This window comes from Ichthyophthirius multifiliis (assembly GCF_000220395.1).
Source record: "Ichthyophthirius multifiliis unplaced genomic scaffold scaff_1120509250717, whole genome shotgun sequence".
Taxonomy (NCBI): domain Eukaryota; phylum Ciliophora; class Oligohymenophorea; order Hymenostomatida; genus Ichthyophthirius; species Ichthyophthirius multifiliis.
The window spans coordinates 1-17232 of record NW_004086498.1 but is presented as its reverse complement, the minus strand read 5'-3'; the positions used below and the strand labels follow the sequence as shown (position 1 = coordinate 17232).

General features: G+C 14.7%; 3 protein-coding genes across 3 annotated transcripts, besides 43 other annotated features; all 3 read right to left on the bottom strand. All coding sequences in view use genetic code 6, as the record gives it.

The window, feature by feature from the left end:
• Position 1: 1 nt before the first annotated feature.
• Positions 2-64: a microsatellite.
• Positions 65-102: 38 nt separating this feature from the next.
• Positions 103-285: a microsatellite.
• A 59-nt stretch (positions 286-344) lies between these two features.
• Positions 345-409: a microsatellite.
• A 39-nt stretch (positions 410-448) lies between these two features.
• On the bottom strand, positions 449-1720 carry IMG5_091290 (leishmanolysin family protein, putative; the record flags this gene model as incomplete). Its single annotated transcript, XM_004035676.1, has 2 exons — positions 449-1417; positions 1465-1720. The coding sequence occupies 2 exons, from the start codon at positions 1718-1720 to the stop codon at positions 462-464; spliced, it is 1212 nt and encodes a 403-aa protein (XP_004035724.1). The 3' UTR covers positions 449-461.
• Positions 1721-3129: 1409 nt separating this feature from the next.
• Positions 3130-3221: a microsatellite.
• Positions 3130-3231: a microsatellite.
• Positions 3232-3362: 131 nt separating this feature from the next.
• Positions 3363-3415: a microsatellite.
• Positions 3416-3692: 277 nt separating this feature from the next.
• Positions 3693-3792: a microsatellite.
• A 1080-nt stretch (positions 3793-4872) lies between these two features.
• Positions 4873-4940: a microsatellite.
• A 336-nt stretch (positions 4941-5276) lies between these two features.
• Positions 5277-5419: a microsatellite.
• A 1062-nt stretch (positions 5420-6481) lies between these two features.
• Positions 6482-6564: a microsatellite.
• Positions 6540-6585: a microsatellite.
• Positions 6550-6620: a microsatellite.
• Positions 6621-6781: 161 nt separating this feature from the next.
• Positions 6782-6840: a microsatellite.
• Positions 6841-7248: 408 nt separating this feature from the next.
• Positions 7249-7294: a microsatellite.
• Positions 7295-7375: 81 nt separating this feature from the next.
• Positions 7376-7450: a microsatellite.
• A 234-nt stretch (positions 7451-7684) lies between these two features.
• Positions 7685-9816, bottom strand: IMG5_091270 (protein kinase domain protein; the record flags this gene model as incomplete). The annotated part of the gene is made up of 7 exons (XM_004035675.1): positions 7685-7906; positions 8010-8280; positions 8345-8657; positions 8717-8863; positions 9104-9232; positions 9274-9451; positions 9593-9816. Coding segments are annotated over 7 exons (1398 nt in total), but the record flags the coding sequence as incomplete, so codon positions are not given.
• Positions 7911-7987: a microsatellite.
• Positions 8669-8701: a microsatellite.
• Positions 8669-8702: a microsatellite.
• Positions 8865-8924: a microsatellite.
• Positions 8868-8924: a microsatellite.
• Positions 8870-8908: a microsatellite.
• Positions 8907-9059: a microsatellite.
• Positions 8991-9056: a microsatellite.
• Positions 9488-9565: a microsatellite.
• Positions 9507-9582: a microsatellite.
• Positions 9530-9579: a microsatellite.
• Positions 9817-10344: 528 nt separating the features above from the next.
• Positions 10345-10396: a microsatellite.
• An 81-nt stretch (positions 10397-10477) lies between these two features.
• Positions 10478-10541: a microsatellite.
• Positions 10542-10662: 121 nt separating this feature from the next.
• Positions 10663-12730, bottom strand: IMG5_091269 (hypothetical protein; the record flags this gene model as incomplete). Its single annotated transcript, XM_004035674.1, has 5 exons — positions 10663-11240; positions 11288-11400; positions 11479-11939; positions 12116-12205; positions 12269-12730. The coding sequence occupies 5 exons, from the start codon at positions 12728-12730 to the stop codon at positions 10663-10665; spliced, it is 1704 nt and encodes a 567-aa protein (XP_004035722.1).
• Positions 11404-11451: a microsatellite.
• Positions 11703-11737: a microsatellite.
• Positions 11967-12035: a microsatellite.
• Positions 12221-12259: a microsatellite.
• Positions 12698-12761: a microsatellite.
• Positions 12762-12998: 237 nt separating this feature from the next.
• Positions 12999-13056: a microsatellite.
• Positions 13001-13056: a microsatellite.
• A 1353-nt stretch (positions 13057-14409) lies between these two features.
• Positions 14410-14442: a microsatellite.
• Positions 14443-14481: 39 nt separating this feature from the next.
• Positions 14482-14526: a microsatellite.
• Positions 14527-16398: 1872 nt separating this feature from the next.
• Positions 16399-16475: a microsatellite.
• Positions 16476-16547: 72 nt separating this feature from the next.
• Positions 16548-16592: a microsatellite.
• A 66-nt stretch (positions 16593-16658) lies between these two features.
• Positions 16659-16714: a microsatellite.
• Positions 16666-16717: a microsatellite.
• Positions 16667-16733: a microsatellite.
• Positions 16684-16763: a microsatellite.
• Between the last annotated feature and the right edge of the window lie 469 nt (positions 16764-17232).

The following is a 17232-nucleotide window of genomic DNA, read 5'->3' as shown; positions in this document are numbered from 1 at the left end:
AATTATTAATATTATTATTATTATTATTAATATTATTATTATTATTATTATTTTTATTTTTATTTAAAATATCTTAATTATTTTTAATTTCATTTTATTTTTATTTTTTAACATATAATTTTTTTTATATATATATTTTATTATAATATCTTTATTTTTTATCAATTAATTAATTTTATAAAAAAAAAATCGTAATATATTCATTTTTTAAATAATATTTTATTTATATATATATATTAATTATATATTTTTATATTTATTTTTAATATTAATTTTATAATAAAATAACTGATTATTTTTGTGGCTTTTAAATATTTTTTTTAATAAAAAAATTTTATAAAACATTTTTTTAATTAAATTTATAATATAATTTTTTTTTTATATTATCAATTTTAATATTTTTTTTTTTGTTACATATAATTTGAAGAAAATGTATTATAATTAACATTAATTCCAAAAAATCATATAAAGACTTAAATAAACAATATAAAACTAACAAAACTCATTATTTATAACATTTTTCCAAAACAAACTCCATTTTTTAAACTAGTATCTTCCATACACTTCGTACAATTATCATATTCTTTACAAACAAGACATTTACTATCATTACATTTTACACATTATTTGTTATTTAATCCATAACCATCATGACATTACAAACACTCATCTCTAGAATCGCAATACTAGCAATTTTATGTATTACATTTCGAACAACCTTTCTCTTCTGAGTAAAAAGTACCTCTATCACATTAACAAAACTCCCCTTAAGCCCCTTAAATGCATTTGCATACTCCATTTATGCAATATCCGTTAGAATAACAGAAGTTTTTACACCATCTTTTATTTTAGCAAAACTATAGAATGTTTTAAGGGCATTGCAATACTCCTTTAAAGCCTTTAGGTGCATTAACAATTTAATTATTTTATGAACACTAGAGTGTTTAATTCCCGAATTATATATTTATTTAGGAATTATTATTATTACAACTATATTAATAGCATAAAACTTAACTAATTATAGACTAGGCAGTAAAAGGAACTATACTACTTTAAAAAGCCTTGCTTTAAGGACCTAAAACACAATTTGCTTATTAAACAAAAGACTCGTAATATTTAGTATTTTAACTATTCATACATTCTGTATTTGAATAAAGTAATATATATTTGCAATTATTCATTAAGTTATCACGGTTTGTACACTAACCTAGTCCACTATATGTAAAATCAATACCTTCTTATTCTTCTTAAGTACAAAATTCAGGAAAATTATTTACACTTCGGCAATATTCTTATATAAAACTGCATCCTTTGTTCTTACCCCACTCAGTATTATCGAATAAGGAGGTATTATTAATCTCATACCAACCAGAATCTTATAAAAGTGCATTATTTAGACCACTCCATACTGTATCACCTATATTTTTTTTGTTTATTTTTGTTGTTGTTGTTGTTGTTAAATACCTATTTAGGCTACACCAGTCATTATATCGTTTTAAATTGCAGTTTTTTCCCAATGGGAGCCCACAGTGCCTTTACTTCCACTATTTTCTAAAGGCATGCCTATTAAAGTGTTACAGGAATAGTGATTTTTAATCCAAGCTAGTATATGGGGAAATCCAATGAATAAATCGCCCTTAGAAGGATCTATGTTATAATCTTAGGGAGATCCAACGAACAATTTGATAAGACTTTAGGAAAAAACTAATGAATGAAACATTTCATGAATTGTTACTTTTAATACTTACTGGAAATTATAATGAGTGTTCTCTAGTTATTATAAAGTAGAAATATTGAAGTTAATAATGGCTATTATGGGTCTATTATCGGCTTTTTGCAATGAACATGCAGATGATTAGGCTAACCAGGTCTCGGATGTTTTTTATTAAAGTTATACGAAAAAATGAAGGTCAGTATCTGATACTTTAGAGTCAATTTAGGATTATAGGAATTAATAATCGGAACATTCTTGCCCTGAAGATAGTTTTAATGCAATTTAGGAAGGGATTTTAACTTTTATTAGATCTTTATAGAATTATATGGCCACTTCAATTGATTTTGTTATAAGGTTTTTTAAATTATCGTTTGAAGAAGCTTTTATTTAGGAATTATCATATGTTATACGGATTGGAGATGATTGTTATAATGTCCGGGATTGAGTTTTGTAAGATGTGTCGATTATTTCTAGGGTTTTAGAGGGATTATGGGAACAATTATGGGTTAACTTTTAGGTTTATGATATTTTAGATAATATTAATATTATTAAAATTAATAGATTGGCTTTTTTTTATAAAAAAATTGTTTTTATTATCATTATTTTTTATTTTAAGTATTATTTACTAGTTTTTTGTAATTTATTTTAAATATATATAATAATTATATATATAAATATATATATATATTATTTTTTTGCAATAATATAGAATTTTTAGTGCCTTTTTTTACCTTTAAAATTGAGATTTTTTTTATTTAAAAAATAATCTAATTCATTTCTTAAAAAAAATCTATTATAAAAAACAAAAAAACAAAAAAAACAAATATTTTTATAAATTAAATTAATTTAACTTTTACTAAATACTCTGTTTAAATTTAAATGCAATTCAACTGAAAATACACTCGAAACAAAAGAAATAAAATCCTCGCTTTAAAAAATATCATATATACTATTCAATATATCTGAATTAAATATACATATGGTCCGATATATTAATCAAAAAAAATGTGTCAATAAAGAATTATCTAAGCTTGAAAAATATATAAGAAATTATATTTTTAAGAGAGAAATTTCAAAAGAAGGAGAAACATATGAATTCGATTTTAAGAACAAAATAACTTTATATTTAAAAAAATTATATATAGAATAGTTAATAATATAACTTATTTTAATTTAATCTAAATAAAAATTTCATTTATTAAAATATATAAAAGTTATTAAATATTTTATTATTTTAAGAATATATTTTTTAGACTTATTTGTTTTTGGTTTTTTTTTTATCCTCTCTAAAAAAGTATAAAAAGATAACATGTTTTTCACTAAAAAATTTTATAATAAGGGTTATATATATTAAAATAATTTAATTTAGAAATTTTCAAATATTTTATTATTATAAAGGTGGTAAATTATATTTATTATTAATAATAAAATGTTTAGTTTATTAATAATAAAAGTTTAGTTTATTAAAAACAAAATATTAGTTTATTAGTAATAGAATGTATAGTTTTATTTAAAAAGCCGAAAATACTTAATATTGATATAGATTTTCCCTTCGAAAAAAAATAAAAATAGAAATCTATTTTTTTTTAAAGATTTTTTTTTTTTTATATAAGTTGAAAAGCCATTTTTAATAATGAGAAAATAGTTTATATATATATAAATAATATCCTAAAAAATATATATATAATCAATATATATATATATATATTATTTAATTTAAATTTTCAATAAAAGTATTTTTTTTTTATATGTAAAAAATTTGAGTATAAATAAAACAATATCGAAAAATTAAAAATTTTTGTATATTTATTTAAAAGTAAAATAAAAATTAAAGATAAAGAAATAAAATTATATATTTTAATATAAAATAAAATTTTTTACAAATATTTTTATTTATATAAAAAAAAAAAATAATCAAAACAGATTTTTTCTAAATTTTAAAAATAAAAGTTCTATTTATGATATAAAAAAAAAAAAAATATATAAATATTAATATAACTATATATATATATATACATATATATAAAAATATTTATATATATATATATATATAAATATATATATATATATATATATATTCTTATACATATGTTAATATATAAAAACATTCCAGAATAAAAATATATACAATTATAATATAAAATACATATAAAAATTTATCTCTTTTACTTAATTAATAATAATAACTATATATGTATATAATATATATTATATATTTAAATAAAGTATAAATGTAAATTTGTTTATTAAAATGCTTTTTTTAAACATGTTTAAGAGATTGTATAATATAAAAATTTGCCTATAAACCTCCGTCTATTAAGGGCTATATATTTACTGAAAATCCGTAAATTGAAAAAAAGAATGGATTTAATTACTTTTCTTTTGATAAAAAAAGATATAAATTAACTCTTATATATAAATAAAATTAGAAAATAAAACAAGAAGATTATATATAAGTCGATGGTTTAGATTTATTTTGTATTAAAAAATAGACTAGGAAAAAAAATATTATATGTGCATATTTTATATTATTTAAAAAAACTAAATCTGATAATATTATAATTTTTTCACATGGAAATTCAACAGATATTGGGCATATGATTAGTTAATCTTTAGATTTAGCCTCTAATTCTAGGACAAATATACTCGTTTATGATTATTCCGGTTATGGATAGTCTACAGGAAGCCCAAATGAGGCTAATATAATCGAAGATTTAAAGACTATGTATAAAACAGCACGTGAAATAGGCTTTAAACCGTAGAATATATTCCTATATGGGCAAAGTTTAGGCACAGGACCTTCAATATATATCGCAGCAAACCCAAAGTATCAAATATAAGGTCTTATTGTACACGGAGGGTTCATGTCTGGTATGAGAATTACATAAATGAATATAAAAAAAACTAGTAAAAGGGATTTTTTTCCAAATATAGAATATATAAAATAAGTTAATGTACCGATATTATTAATACATGGAGAAAGTGATATATAAATAAGTATTTAACATGCAAAAAGAATGCTAGAAAATATAAAATTTAAATATTAGCCACTTTTCATAAAAAATGCGGGACATAATAACATATAATTTTCAGATTAATTTAGAAATATTTATTATAAAGGAATTAGAGATTTTATTAAATTTTCGACTGGATTGTCAAATTTTGATGGAAAAGGAGATGGTCTAAATCATTTTGATGGAAAAGGAGATGGTTTAAATAATTTTGAACACTTTTATTAATAAATATGCCCAGAAAGTCTAGAATAATAAGACTTGGCTTTAAATAAAGTTTCTTTGTTTGAAGATGACTTTTTAGGAAATATTTAGTCCTTTTAGAACATATATTAAGTTAATGTTTAGTCATCTGGTATATAAAATATATAAACATATCCAATTTAGTAGTCTTTTATTGATAATTCGATTATATCTAACAAAGTTATAGATCCAAAAAGCCTAAAATAAAGCATTTAATAAGAAGAAGATAATAATAGTATAGGGAAGAAAAAAAAAAATAGTGAATAAAAATATATTTAATCTTAAATTTTTACAGATGATAATTGATAATATAGATATTATTATATATATATAAATAAATATATATGTATATATTGATTTATTATAAATATATGTATATATTGATTTATTATATATATATATATATATATATATATATATATATACATATATATTATTATTATTTATATATTAATTTTTAATTTTTTTAAGTTTTTATTTAGTAAAAGTATTTTTTTTTGTTTAAAAAAAAAAAAAAAATTTGAATATATTTTAATATTTTATTTTTTTTGAAAAAAAAAAAAAATTTGATTTGACGAAAAATCAAACTAAAAAAAAAATTAATTTTAAAATAATCAAAATATAAGAAGAAAAAAATATATTAAATATATATATAAAAACAATATTGTATATTTATTTAATTTTATATTAATATATAAAGACTATTATTTTAAATAATTTAACTTTTCTTAAGTATCATTTTACATATAAAAAAGTGTTTAAACAAACAAAAAATACAATATATGTAATGTAATATGTCAATTTTAGGATGGAATAAAATAAATATTAAAAAAATTAAATTTATTATTTTAAGATAATAATATATCTTTATATTTAAAATAATTTTTTTTATTTTTATTAAATAAAAAAAAGATTTCTTTTTTTTAATAAATCTTTATAAATTTTTAAAGAAAAAAATTGTTTTTAATATATGTCAACAAAAACAAACAAAACATTCCCCTATCAAAAAATCTGAAATATATAAAAAAATCGAGCCTTGAAAATAATAAATAATAACTATTAAATTTTTCTTTGTAAACTCATATAATGAGTTTTTTTAAAAAAATTAATCAAAATATAAAAAATATAATTTAAAAATATTACATAATAAATTCAAATACTTGCAAACAAATATAAACTTATAAATAATTAATAATTAAAATATATTATATTAATAATGATTTATATTTAATTATTTATGTTCCTTTCTCTTTTTTTATAAAAAATAAAAGCAAATAAAAGCTTGTGGTTAGTCTTGCTAGATATAGTAAATTTTATTATAGGTATATATAGTAAATAATATATATTAATAAAAGTGAAAATGATAGATAAAAAATATATTTTATTAGGAATAAAAATGTTTTACGAAAATATATAGCTATATAAACATTTATATAAAAAAATAGAAATAATTACATTTTATTTTATGATTAAAAAAAAAATTATAGATTGAACAAAAATTATATTAATATTATAAATAAAAAAAAAAAATTAAAATAAAAATAAATATTAAAGTATAAAAATAAAATAAATAATATATATATATATTATATATAATTATTTATTAATATATTATTTTCATTTTTTTTAAATATATAATTTTATTTATTTTTTTCAAATATAATATTTTTTAATGTAATAAACAATTTTACATAATCATAATCTTTTTTTTCAATTATATTTAATAAATGTTTTTTGATATAAAAAATTAGTGATTTTTTTTTTATAATTAATAAATGTAAAATTTGAAATTTTTAATTTTGTTAAAAATGAAATTTTTTAATATTTATTTTATATTTTTTATTATTATGTTTGTATATATTATTATTATTTTTTAATAGTGTAAATTAAAATCTATCATTTTCTAAATATAAAATATTAAATAGTATATAATAATTTTAATTAAATCAAATTAATTTTTTTTTATTAACAATTATTTCATAATATTATATATAAAGAAAACAATGTTTTTTTTTAAATAATTTAAATTAATGAAATTAAAGAATTTATTTTTTATAAAAAATTCTTGAAATTTTAATGTATATAATTAAATTAAGTATCATATTTAATGATAGATAGTATTTTTAAAAACTACTAAGGTTTAATAGAAATAAAACTAATAATAATTATTGTATTTTTATTGAATAATAAAAATTGTTTGATAATAATTCAATTTATTATTTTTTTTTATCTAAATAATAAAATAATAAATTAAATATATATTAATTATTTATTTTTTAAAAAATAAAATAAAATGAAAATAAATATAAAAACAAAATATAAATAAGTTTAAATTAATAACATATAAATTAATTAATTTAATATATTAATATACAAATTATTATTATTTTAAATAAAAAAACAAAAGAAAACAAATATATATAATAATAAATTAAATATTATTAAAAAAATATATATAATAATATTATTTATAGTTAAAAAATGTAAAATTTCGAAAAATTGAATTTATATAAAATAAATACAAAAATACACATACATAGAAAATTTTTTAATTTTATAAATAATAAATAATTTAATATATATTTATAAAAGAAAATAATAATAATATTTTTATTTTTTTATTTATATGTAATCTTTTTTTTAAAATAATAAATTTAAATGCAAAAAAAATAAATTTTAAAGCATTTTTTTTAAAAAAAAATAAATAAATAAATATTCACTAATCTTCATCTTCTTATTATAAGTTAATTTGATTAGATTAACTTTTTAGACCAAATTTAGAAATACCACCAACTTTTAAATCATTTTTTAATTCTTAAGAACATTAATTATCGATTGAATTTGCTTTATTTATATAACCTACGCTTTTTGAATCAATACTTCTATCATTCGAATTTCTAGCATTTGTATTAGCTTTCCATCTTTAAACCCAAGCTTTCTTTTATAAATATATATATATATATATATATATATATATATATATATATATATATATATATATATATTTATATATATATATTTAGAAATATTTTTTTTAATACAATTCTTATAACTGTAGATATTTATAAAGCATTATCCAGATCTTCATCATTTACTTCTACTATTTTATTTTCTATTCTTTTTTTTTTTATATATTTAATAATTATAATATTTTACAATTGTGTTGAAAGATCATCTTATTGATTTTAATTTATCCATTCTGATTTTGAAATTTCAATTAATGTTGATCTTTTTTCTGGGCTTTTTTCTATCATTAATAATAAAAAATTTTTAAGTCCATCTGAGCATTATCTATGTGTTGGAAATTCTAATCTATAAAAAATAATATACTATATATTAAAATAAAAATTAAAAAAAAATATATATATTTATATACTATTAATCTATAATAGTTTAAAATATTTCTAATAAATTGTTTCCATAAAATGGTAACTAAAGGAAAGCAAAAGAAAAAAAAGTAACTCCCAAAGCCCATATATCAGCTTTTTTACCACTATATCCTTTTTTAGCACTTTCTTTATTTAAAGCTTCAGGAGGCATAAAAAAATAAGTGCCCTCATTTCCTTATAAGTTATCTCCTTTATCAGATATAGCAGAAACACCAAAATCAGCCATTTTCGGGTTTCCGTATTTATCAAGTAAAATATTTTATGGTTTTATATCTCTATGTACAATACCACTTGAATGTACTTAAAAAACATAAATATATATATTTTTTAAATATATTATTTTTATTTTTTTAATTTACAATAAAATAATCCTTTAATACATCCTCTAAATATATTTCTTAAATAATCTTCTGATAATGGTTCATTTTATTTTTAGTTGCAAAAAAAAAATTTTTTATCATCGTCATCCCATTCTATTATTTAACCACCTTAAGCAAATTCAAGTACTAAATAATATATATTAAAATATAAATAAAATATATAATATAATAAATATATATATATAATTATTTTATAATTAAATAATATATAATTATATTTATTTAAATATATATATTATTATATATATTTCTGTATATTTTTATATAATTATTTTTAAATATATATTTATGTAATTATTTTTAAATATATATTTATATAATTTAATTTTTTGTATTTTTTATTTTTTATTTTTAATATATTAATACCCATATATAATTTATCATTATCTGGATTTTCAATAACTTCATATAGTTTAATAACATTTAAATGTCTTAATTTTTTCATTATTGCGATTTCTCTTTTTACATTATCTAACGCATCTTTGAATTTCATTACTGTTTATTTTATTTAATATTTATTAATTTTAATTCTTAACCTCCGGTACTATCTCGATAATATTCACGTTTTTTTTTTAGAAAACTTTTTTTAAATATTTTTATAGCAAATTTTTATTCTTCATTTTCGTTTATTTTTTTTACTGCTAAAGCAACTTTACCATATGCACCTTATCCTAAATTACCAATTAATATATAATTATTAATCATTTTATTTCCCTTTAAATATAAAGGATAATTATTTTAATGTTATTGTTAAAAATTTATATTTAAATATATATATTAATATAATGTTAATATATTTATATATATTTATATTTATATTTATATTTATGTTATATTTATATATAGTATTAATACTTCATTATTTTTTGTTTTAGTCAATTTCACAGTTTATTTTACCCTTTTAGCCTATTTTTTATTTTTTTTATTATCATTTAATTTTTTTTACTTGTTTGGGCACATAATGGTATTATAATATTTATTGTTTTTCTGCATCCTATGTGTTTTGTTGAAAAGTTAATTTTGGTATTCTTGATTATTAGGCTGCTAATAATTCTTAGCCTTTATATGGAACTACTTGATTTATGTTTTTTCCTTTTTATTTTAAAGGGTCCTATATTTTACTAGAACTTGTGCAACAACCCATTTTTTATTTTCTAATTATTAAATTTTAAATTAATTATATTTTTTTTAGTTTTTTATTATTAAAATTTTTGTATTATTTTATATAGTTATTTTTATAAAATATTGACTTATATAATTTTATTTTTTTATTTTTTAATTTTTTTTTATAATTTAACATATTAGATAATAAAAAAAACTTATATAATATTTTAAAGTATTATAAAATTATAAAATTATATATTAAAATATTTATGTTTTTATTTAGTTAATTTTAATATAAAAATTATATAAAAGTTAAAAAATAAAATAATAAAACCTTAAAATTTTTTCTTAAAAATTAAAATTATTGAGTAAATTTGTATTACATAAATATATTTTTGAATATACATTTTTTAAATATTTTTTTAAAATAATACAATGTCTAAATTAAATTAAAAAAGTAATAAGTTAATATATTTCTAAATGTTTTTGGAAAATAATAATATAAAAAAACTTAAAATTAAAAGTAAAAAAAAAATACTAAAGTTAAAATAAAAATTATATATTTAAAATTTTATATATAAAAAACTGTTATAAATTATAAATATTAAATATTTATATAAATAAATTAATATTTTAATATATTATATATATTTTATTTTTTTATATTTATATATTCATAAATTTATATTTTTTATATTTAATTAAAGATAAATTAATATAATTAATAATATAAATATGTATTTTTAATTTTTATGATAAAATTAAAAAATTATATAATAATAAATTATTTTTTAATTAATTCAAATCTAAATAAATTATTTTCATATTATAATTTCATTTTAAATATCATTCATTAAATTATTTTTTTCGTTTATAATTTCTTTTTTTATATATATGGATATTAATAAAAATAGAATTTTAAATTATTATATAAATAATAAATCACCTTCATAATTATTATTGTAAATTATATTATCTACATCTTTATTCTAAATATCCTATTTACTTCTTATATTTTTTTATTATTCTTGTTTATATACATTATTTCTATTACATGTATTCTCATCTCTTGTTATACTTTCAAATTCATTATATGTTTTAGAAGAATTTCCTAAAAGCAAAGTTTTACATGAATCTTTTTCAATATTTTTTAAATTTTATATTTATTTTTAACTTTTCTGTTACGAAAAAGTATATTATTCTTAATTATCATCTTTTCTTAATAATAAAATTTTAAATATAAATTCATATTTTTATAAATACTTTATTTAATCATTATATTCATTAACATCTACTTTAATATATATATTTTCTTTAAAAAATTAATGCTATAGGCAATTTTCAGCAGTTAATCTTTCATTCGGGTTTTTTTTTAGCATACATTTAAGTAAATCTTATGCTAATATAAAAAATATATTAAAAAGAAATATATTTATAATAAAATACTATCTAAAGGTAAATTCAAAATTTCATTAATATTAAAATTAATATAGGCATCTCTATTAGAAATAAGTATTTCATCCATAGTTTTACCTTGAAAAGGAGAATTTCCAATTAATCTAATATATATATAAATATAAATATATATATATATTTATATATATATATATTCAAATTTTTTTATTTTTTATTTATACAATATATAAAATATTAATCCTAATTAGTAAATATCACATTAAGGTCCATATGTTGTTTTAAGATTTTTAATATTGACAACTTCAGGAGCTACAAAACCTGGTGTTCCACATCTTACAAATAAAAATTCATTTAAATCATATTTTGTTGCAAGACCAAAATCTGCAATAATTGGTAATTAAGAAACATTATCCTTTAATAATATATTTTCTGGTTTTAAATCTCTGTGCATAATTTTCTTATAGTGCATATTTTTTATAGCATAAAGAAGTTTTACCATAATATTTTTTATTTCAAAAACCGAAAATTTATATTTGGCATCAATTTTTTCCTAAAGTTAACCTCCTTCTAAGTAATCTAAAACAAAATATAAAGAACGTTCTGTTTCAAAAACACAATGCAATTAAACAGAATATGCATTATTTAATTCTCTCATTACTTATATTTCATTTTAAATAGATTCCTAATAATTAAATATGTATAAAAAATAATATATATATATATATTAATATAAATATATATATATATATATATATATATATATATATATTTATATATAATCAAATTATTTTATTTTATATATATAATATAATTTATTTTTAATATACAAAAAAAAAATTATATTTATATTATTTTTACTTTTCCATATTATTATGAAAATATTATTTATTTAGAAAACGCTTTTATCGCATATAATTTATTATTTTATATTCTTTCTGCTAAATAAACCTTTTATAATAATATATTTATATAAATATATATAAATTTTTATAAATTTTTATATTTTATTACAGATGCAAAAGATCCTTTACCAATTTTTTTATAGCATTTAAATTATTAATGAAATCCTCTTTAATTTAATATTTTCTCTAAATAATATTACCATTTTTTTAATATATGAATGTCTTCGTTATATATTTCGTAATAACTTTCTTAATAATCAAATTTTATACAATTTATATTGTTTAGTACTAATTCAAAACATAAATCCTATATTAAATCGATTTATTTATAAGGTATATTAGTATTTGAAGGCTATTTAATTTTATTTTTTTATAATTTTTATTAAAATAATTAACATGTATATATTTTATGTATTTAATTAACTTTATATATATAAATATTATCATTATATAACTCTAAATAGTATATTTTTGTATCATTTTTTCCTTTAATATTAAAAAAATCGCATATTAATAAATTATTTTTATTTATCTATAGATTTTTTTTATATTTTTAAGTTATTAAATTCATTTTTTTTTATTATTATTATTTAAATTAATTTATAAAAATAAAATAGATACTTTATATTAAAATATATTTATAATCAAAAAATTAGTTAAAATCTATTTTAATATTGTATTAAATGATAATATTTTAATTTTATTGGTTAGAAAATATAAGATAGAAAAAAAAAACACACTATTACTTTTTGATATAATTATTTTTTTTTTATTAAAATTAGACTAAAACTAAAAAAATATTATTTAAAATAGAATAATATAAAAATGTTAATAAAAAAAAATATATATTTAAATATAAATATATATATATATATATAAATATATTATATAATATATTTATTTATCTTAATAAAATATAATATTCTTTTTATTTATTTTTTTCATTATTAAAAATAAACTTAATATTTCAATTTACATATATTTAATTTTTAAATTCTTCTTTATTTATGAATAGCCTTATGTTAAATATCTATATTATAAATAATTACTTATTAAAGATTTTATTCAAATTCAAAAGTCTTAATAAGATAATATATTATAATTCTAGCTAATGATAATTTTCTATTGCTTTCATGTTTATTATATTATTTACAGGTTAATAAAATCCTTACAGTATCTTTCATAACTCTAATAATCATTATTTTTTGTGTAATTATACATATTTCCTATATTAACCTTACTTTCTTAAATAATAAATCATAATTCCTGATAAATTATCCCTTTAGTATCCGTTCTAGTGACATAAAAAATAAATTTAATATATAAACTAAGGAAAATTCTTATTTTTTCTCTTATTTTTCTAATCTTCTAATTAATTATGTAAATTGACTTTTACAAACGCTTTTTTTGTTTTAAAATTAGTTCTAAAAATAAAAAAAAAGGAATAAAAAATTAAACACACAACAAATTCAGTTCTAATTTTTCAAAAAAGTTCATTTAAACTAACTATTTTATATTTTAATTTACCTTATTAAGTTTAATAAATATATTTTTTTAATTAAGTTTTCAATTGTCAATGAATTCTTTAAAATAAGCAATTGAAATGGAAAATTACCATTTATCCTCTTGAAGAAACTTTATACTGTCTCAGATTAATCTTTTTAATTGGATTTATAAAAAAAAATATATTTATCATAATATTTTTGCTTCTATATTTATAAAGGCTTTCGATAAATTTATGCTTAATATATATAATTATATTTGTTTTAGAAATATAATTCTAAAAAAATAATAGTCTATTTTAAAAATCCAATTATAGTGTAAATGCTTAAATGCTTAATATGGTAAGTAAAATCCCTATATAATACAATTCTCTCTCTCTCTTTTTTTTTTTTTTAAAAAAAAAAAAAAAACTATAAATATCCAATATTGGATATATTAAACATTTTCACAGTTTTAAAATAATAAAAGAATCATAAGTAAGAAATTTTAAAATAGTTTATTAAATTATAAAAATAAGTAAATGAAAATAAATTATTTTTATATGAATTCTTTATAAATCCTAATTTTATTTTTTAGTATATAAAAAAAAATAAAAAAGATATATATTAAAGTAACTTTTGATATATATCAACATAGGAATTTTTAAATAACGAAAAAAAATGAATATGATATAGTTTTGTATTGATTTAAATATATAAATATATATATTCTTATATTTTTATATGATTTTTTAAATAAATTTATAATTATATATAAATATATATATATATATATATATATTTATTTATTTTAAACTAAATATAATTATATAATATTTTAAAATATTAACATACAAATATATAAATATTAATATATACATATATATATCTAGAAGAAAAAAACAATAATATAATATAATATAATGATTCAATTAAAAAACGAAGACGAATTAAATACTTAATAAATCCAAGAAAAAGAAGAAAAAATAATTCGCCAAATATATTCATTATCATTTAAAATATTAGGAATATTTTGTTAAATATTATTTCTATTAATATACACTATAATAAACATATCAATATATAAATGATATAATACCCATTTACACTCTTTATTACTAAATAGCATAAATATAATAATGCTATTAATATATACATATTTATCATTTAATATAATTTTTAATTTTCTTATGTCCTCCTTGATAAACCCTGGATTCTCGAAAAATATCCCAGAATAAAATTATTAAGATGATGAAAAATGTTTTAAATGCTTTAAAATAAAACCTAAGAGGGCTCATCACTGCTCTGTATGTAATAAATGTATATATAAAATGGACCATCATTGTCCTTGGATAAATAACTGTGTAGGCCATTTTAATTAGCGATATTTTTTACTTTTTATATTTTATATTTCTATTACAACATTATTAATTAGTATATAATATATTCATATATATTGTCTAAATCCTATTGATTTTTAATATGGATTTTTTTATATTTACTCAAAATATCTTTGTTTTGCAATTTCGCCAGTCATTTCTCTTTTTTCAGTTTGGAGTTGGTATTTAGCTATTAAAGGGTTTACCCAAATAGAATATTGGGCTTTAAAAATACCCAATTTATATGACAAGAGATAATACTGGTTTGGTTATTATGATTTATATGAAAACATATATGAAATATTCGAAACAAAAAATCTATTTTTTGTATTTTTACCGTCTTTTAGAAAATTAAAAGGGGATGGAATTTATTGGAAAAACTCGAGAAATTCAAATAATAAAGAATGTGTTATTATTTGTTAATGATTAACTGTTTTTTGTATATATAGAATAAATATATATATATATATATATTTTTTTAAAAAAAATATTAAAAGGTTAATTTATTAGCTATATTAGATAAAAGATAATATAAAAAATAAGTATCTTTATTATTATTATATTATAAAATAGAATTTAATATTATTGTTATTTTTATATAATAATTTTTTATTAAAAAATCATATATAATTATTTATTAATTAATATTATTATTATTTTTTATAGAGTAGTTTTTTTATATTTAAAAAAATTAAATAGAAAAATATAATAAAAATCATATTGTAAATAAGAAATAGTTTTTTTTATTTTTTTTCAATTAAAATAATCAAAATAAATAGTTTAATTATGATATAAAATATATTTAAATTTAACTTTATGTAATTATAAAGAGAAGAATTTAATTATTTTTATTTAATAATAACTTATTTGTTTTATAAAATAAATTAACATATTTAAATGATTTTTTTAAAAAATAGTAAGCTATCTATAAAGAAATATAAAATATTTATTTTTTGTCATATAAATATAATTAAATAAATATATTTTATAAAATATTATAAAAAATATTGTAAATATATGATTAGAAATATTATATAATATTAAATAATAATTCTATTTATTATTATTAAAATTACATTGAATTTATTTAATAAAATAAAATATATATATTCAATTTTTATTATCATTAAATTTCTTAAAAAAAATATATAGAATTATTTTCAATAAAATATATTAATATATATGATTATATTATAATTAAAAATAAATTTTAAAATTATATAATTATTATAAAAAATGACTTATTATATATATAAAATACAAGATAATCAAATTATCAAAAAAAAAAAAAATAAATAATCTAATAATAATATATTTATAATTTATATAATAAAAATAAATAAAAAGAAAATTAAAAAAAATTATACTAAATTATATTATATTTAAAAATTTTATAATAAAATAGTTATTAAAAAATTTAATAATTAAATATATTATATAAATTTTTAATATAAATTGTATATAATTTTCAGTTAATAAAAATAAAATTGAAAATATTAAAAGATTATTTTAATATTATATTTTGAAGATAAATAATAATTTAAAATATATAAAGTAATAATATTAAAATATAATTATATTTGATGTTTAGTAATATTTATTAATAAAATATATAAAAAAAAATAAAAATTAAGATTTGTATTAAGAATAAATATTAATAATAAATATATATATATAAATATATATAAAAAATATATATATATATTTATATATATATACATATTCATATTTAATATACATATATTTTTTTTGAATTTTTATGTTATTTAAAAATAATTTTTATTTTTCTATTTCTTATTTTTTAACGTTTTTAAGAAAAAAGATAATATTTTATATATATTTTCTTTAAATTTAATTTATAAAAATACAAAAATATTTAAAATATTCATTTTTAATTAAAATAATAACATTAGATATTTTTTTTTTTTATCAATAACATTTTTATATACTGATTAATTTTTTGTACTTATCTAGTTATTTTTTGTTTTTTATTTTATTATACATTGTATATTTTATATAAATTTATTAAATAAATATATTTTTTTAAAAAAAAATTAATTTAAAAATGTTTTTGTTTTTTTTTTATTTTAAAACATTTATAAAATTTAAAATATAATTATTTAATAAAATAATAATTGTCAATAACAATTATCCATATTAAATCAATTAATTTTATCGAGTTTTATCTTTAAATAATTAAAATTATTTACCTT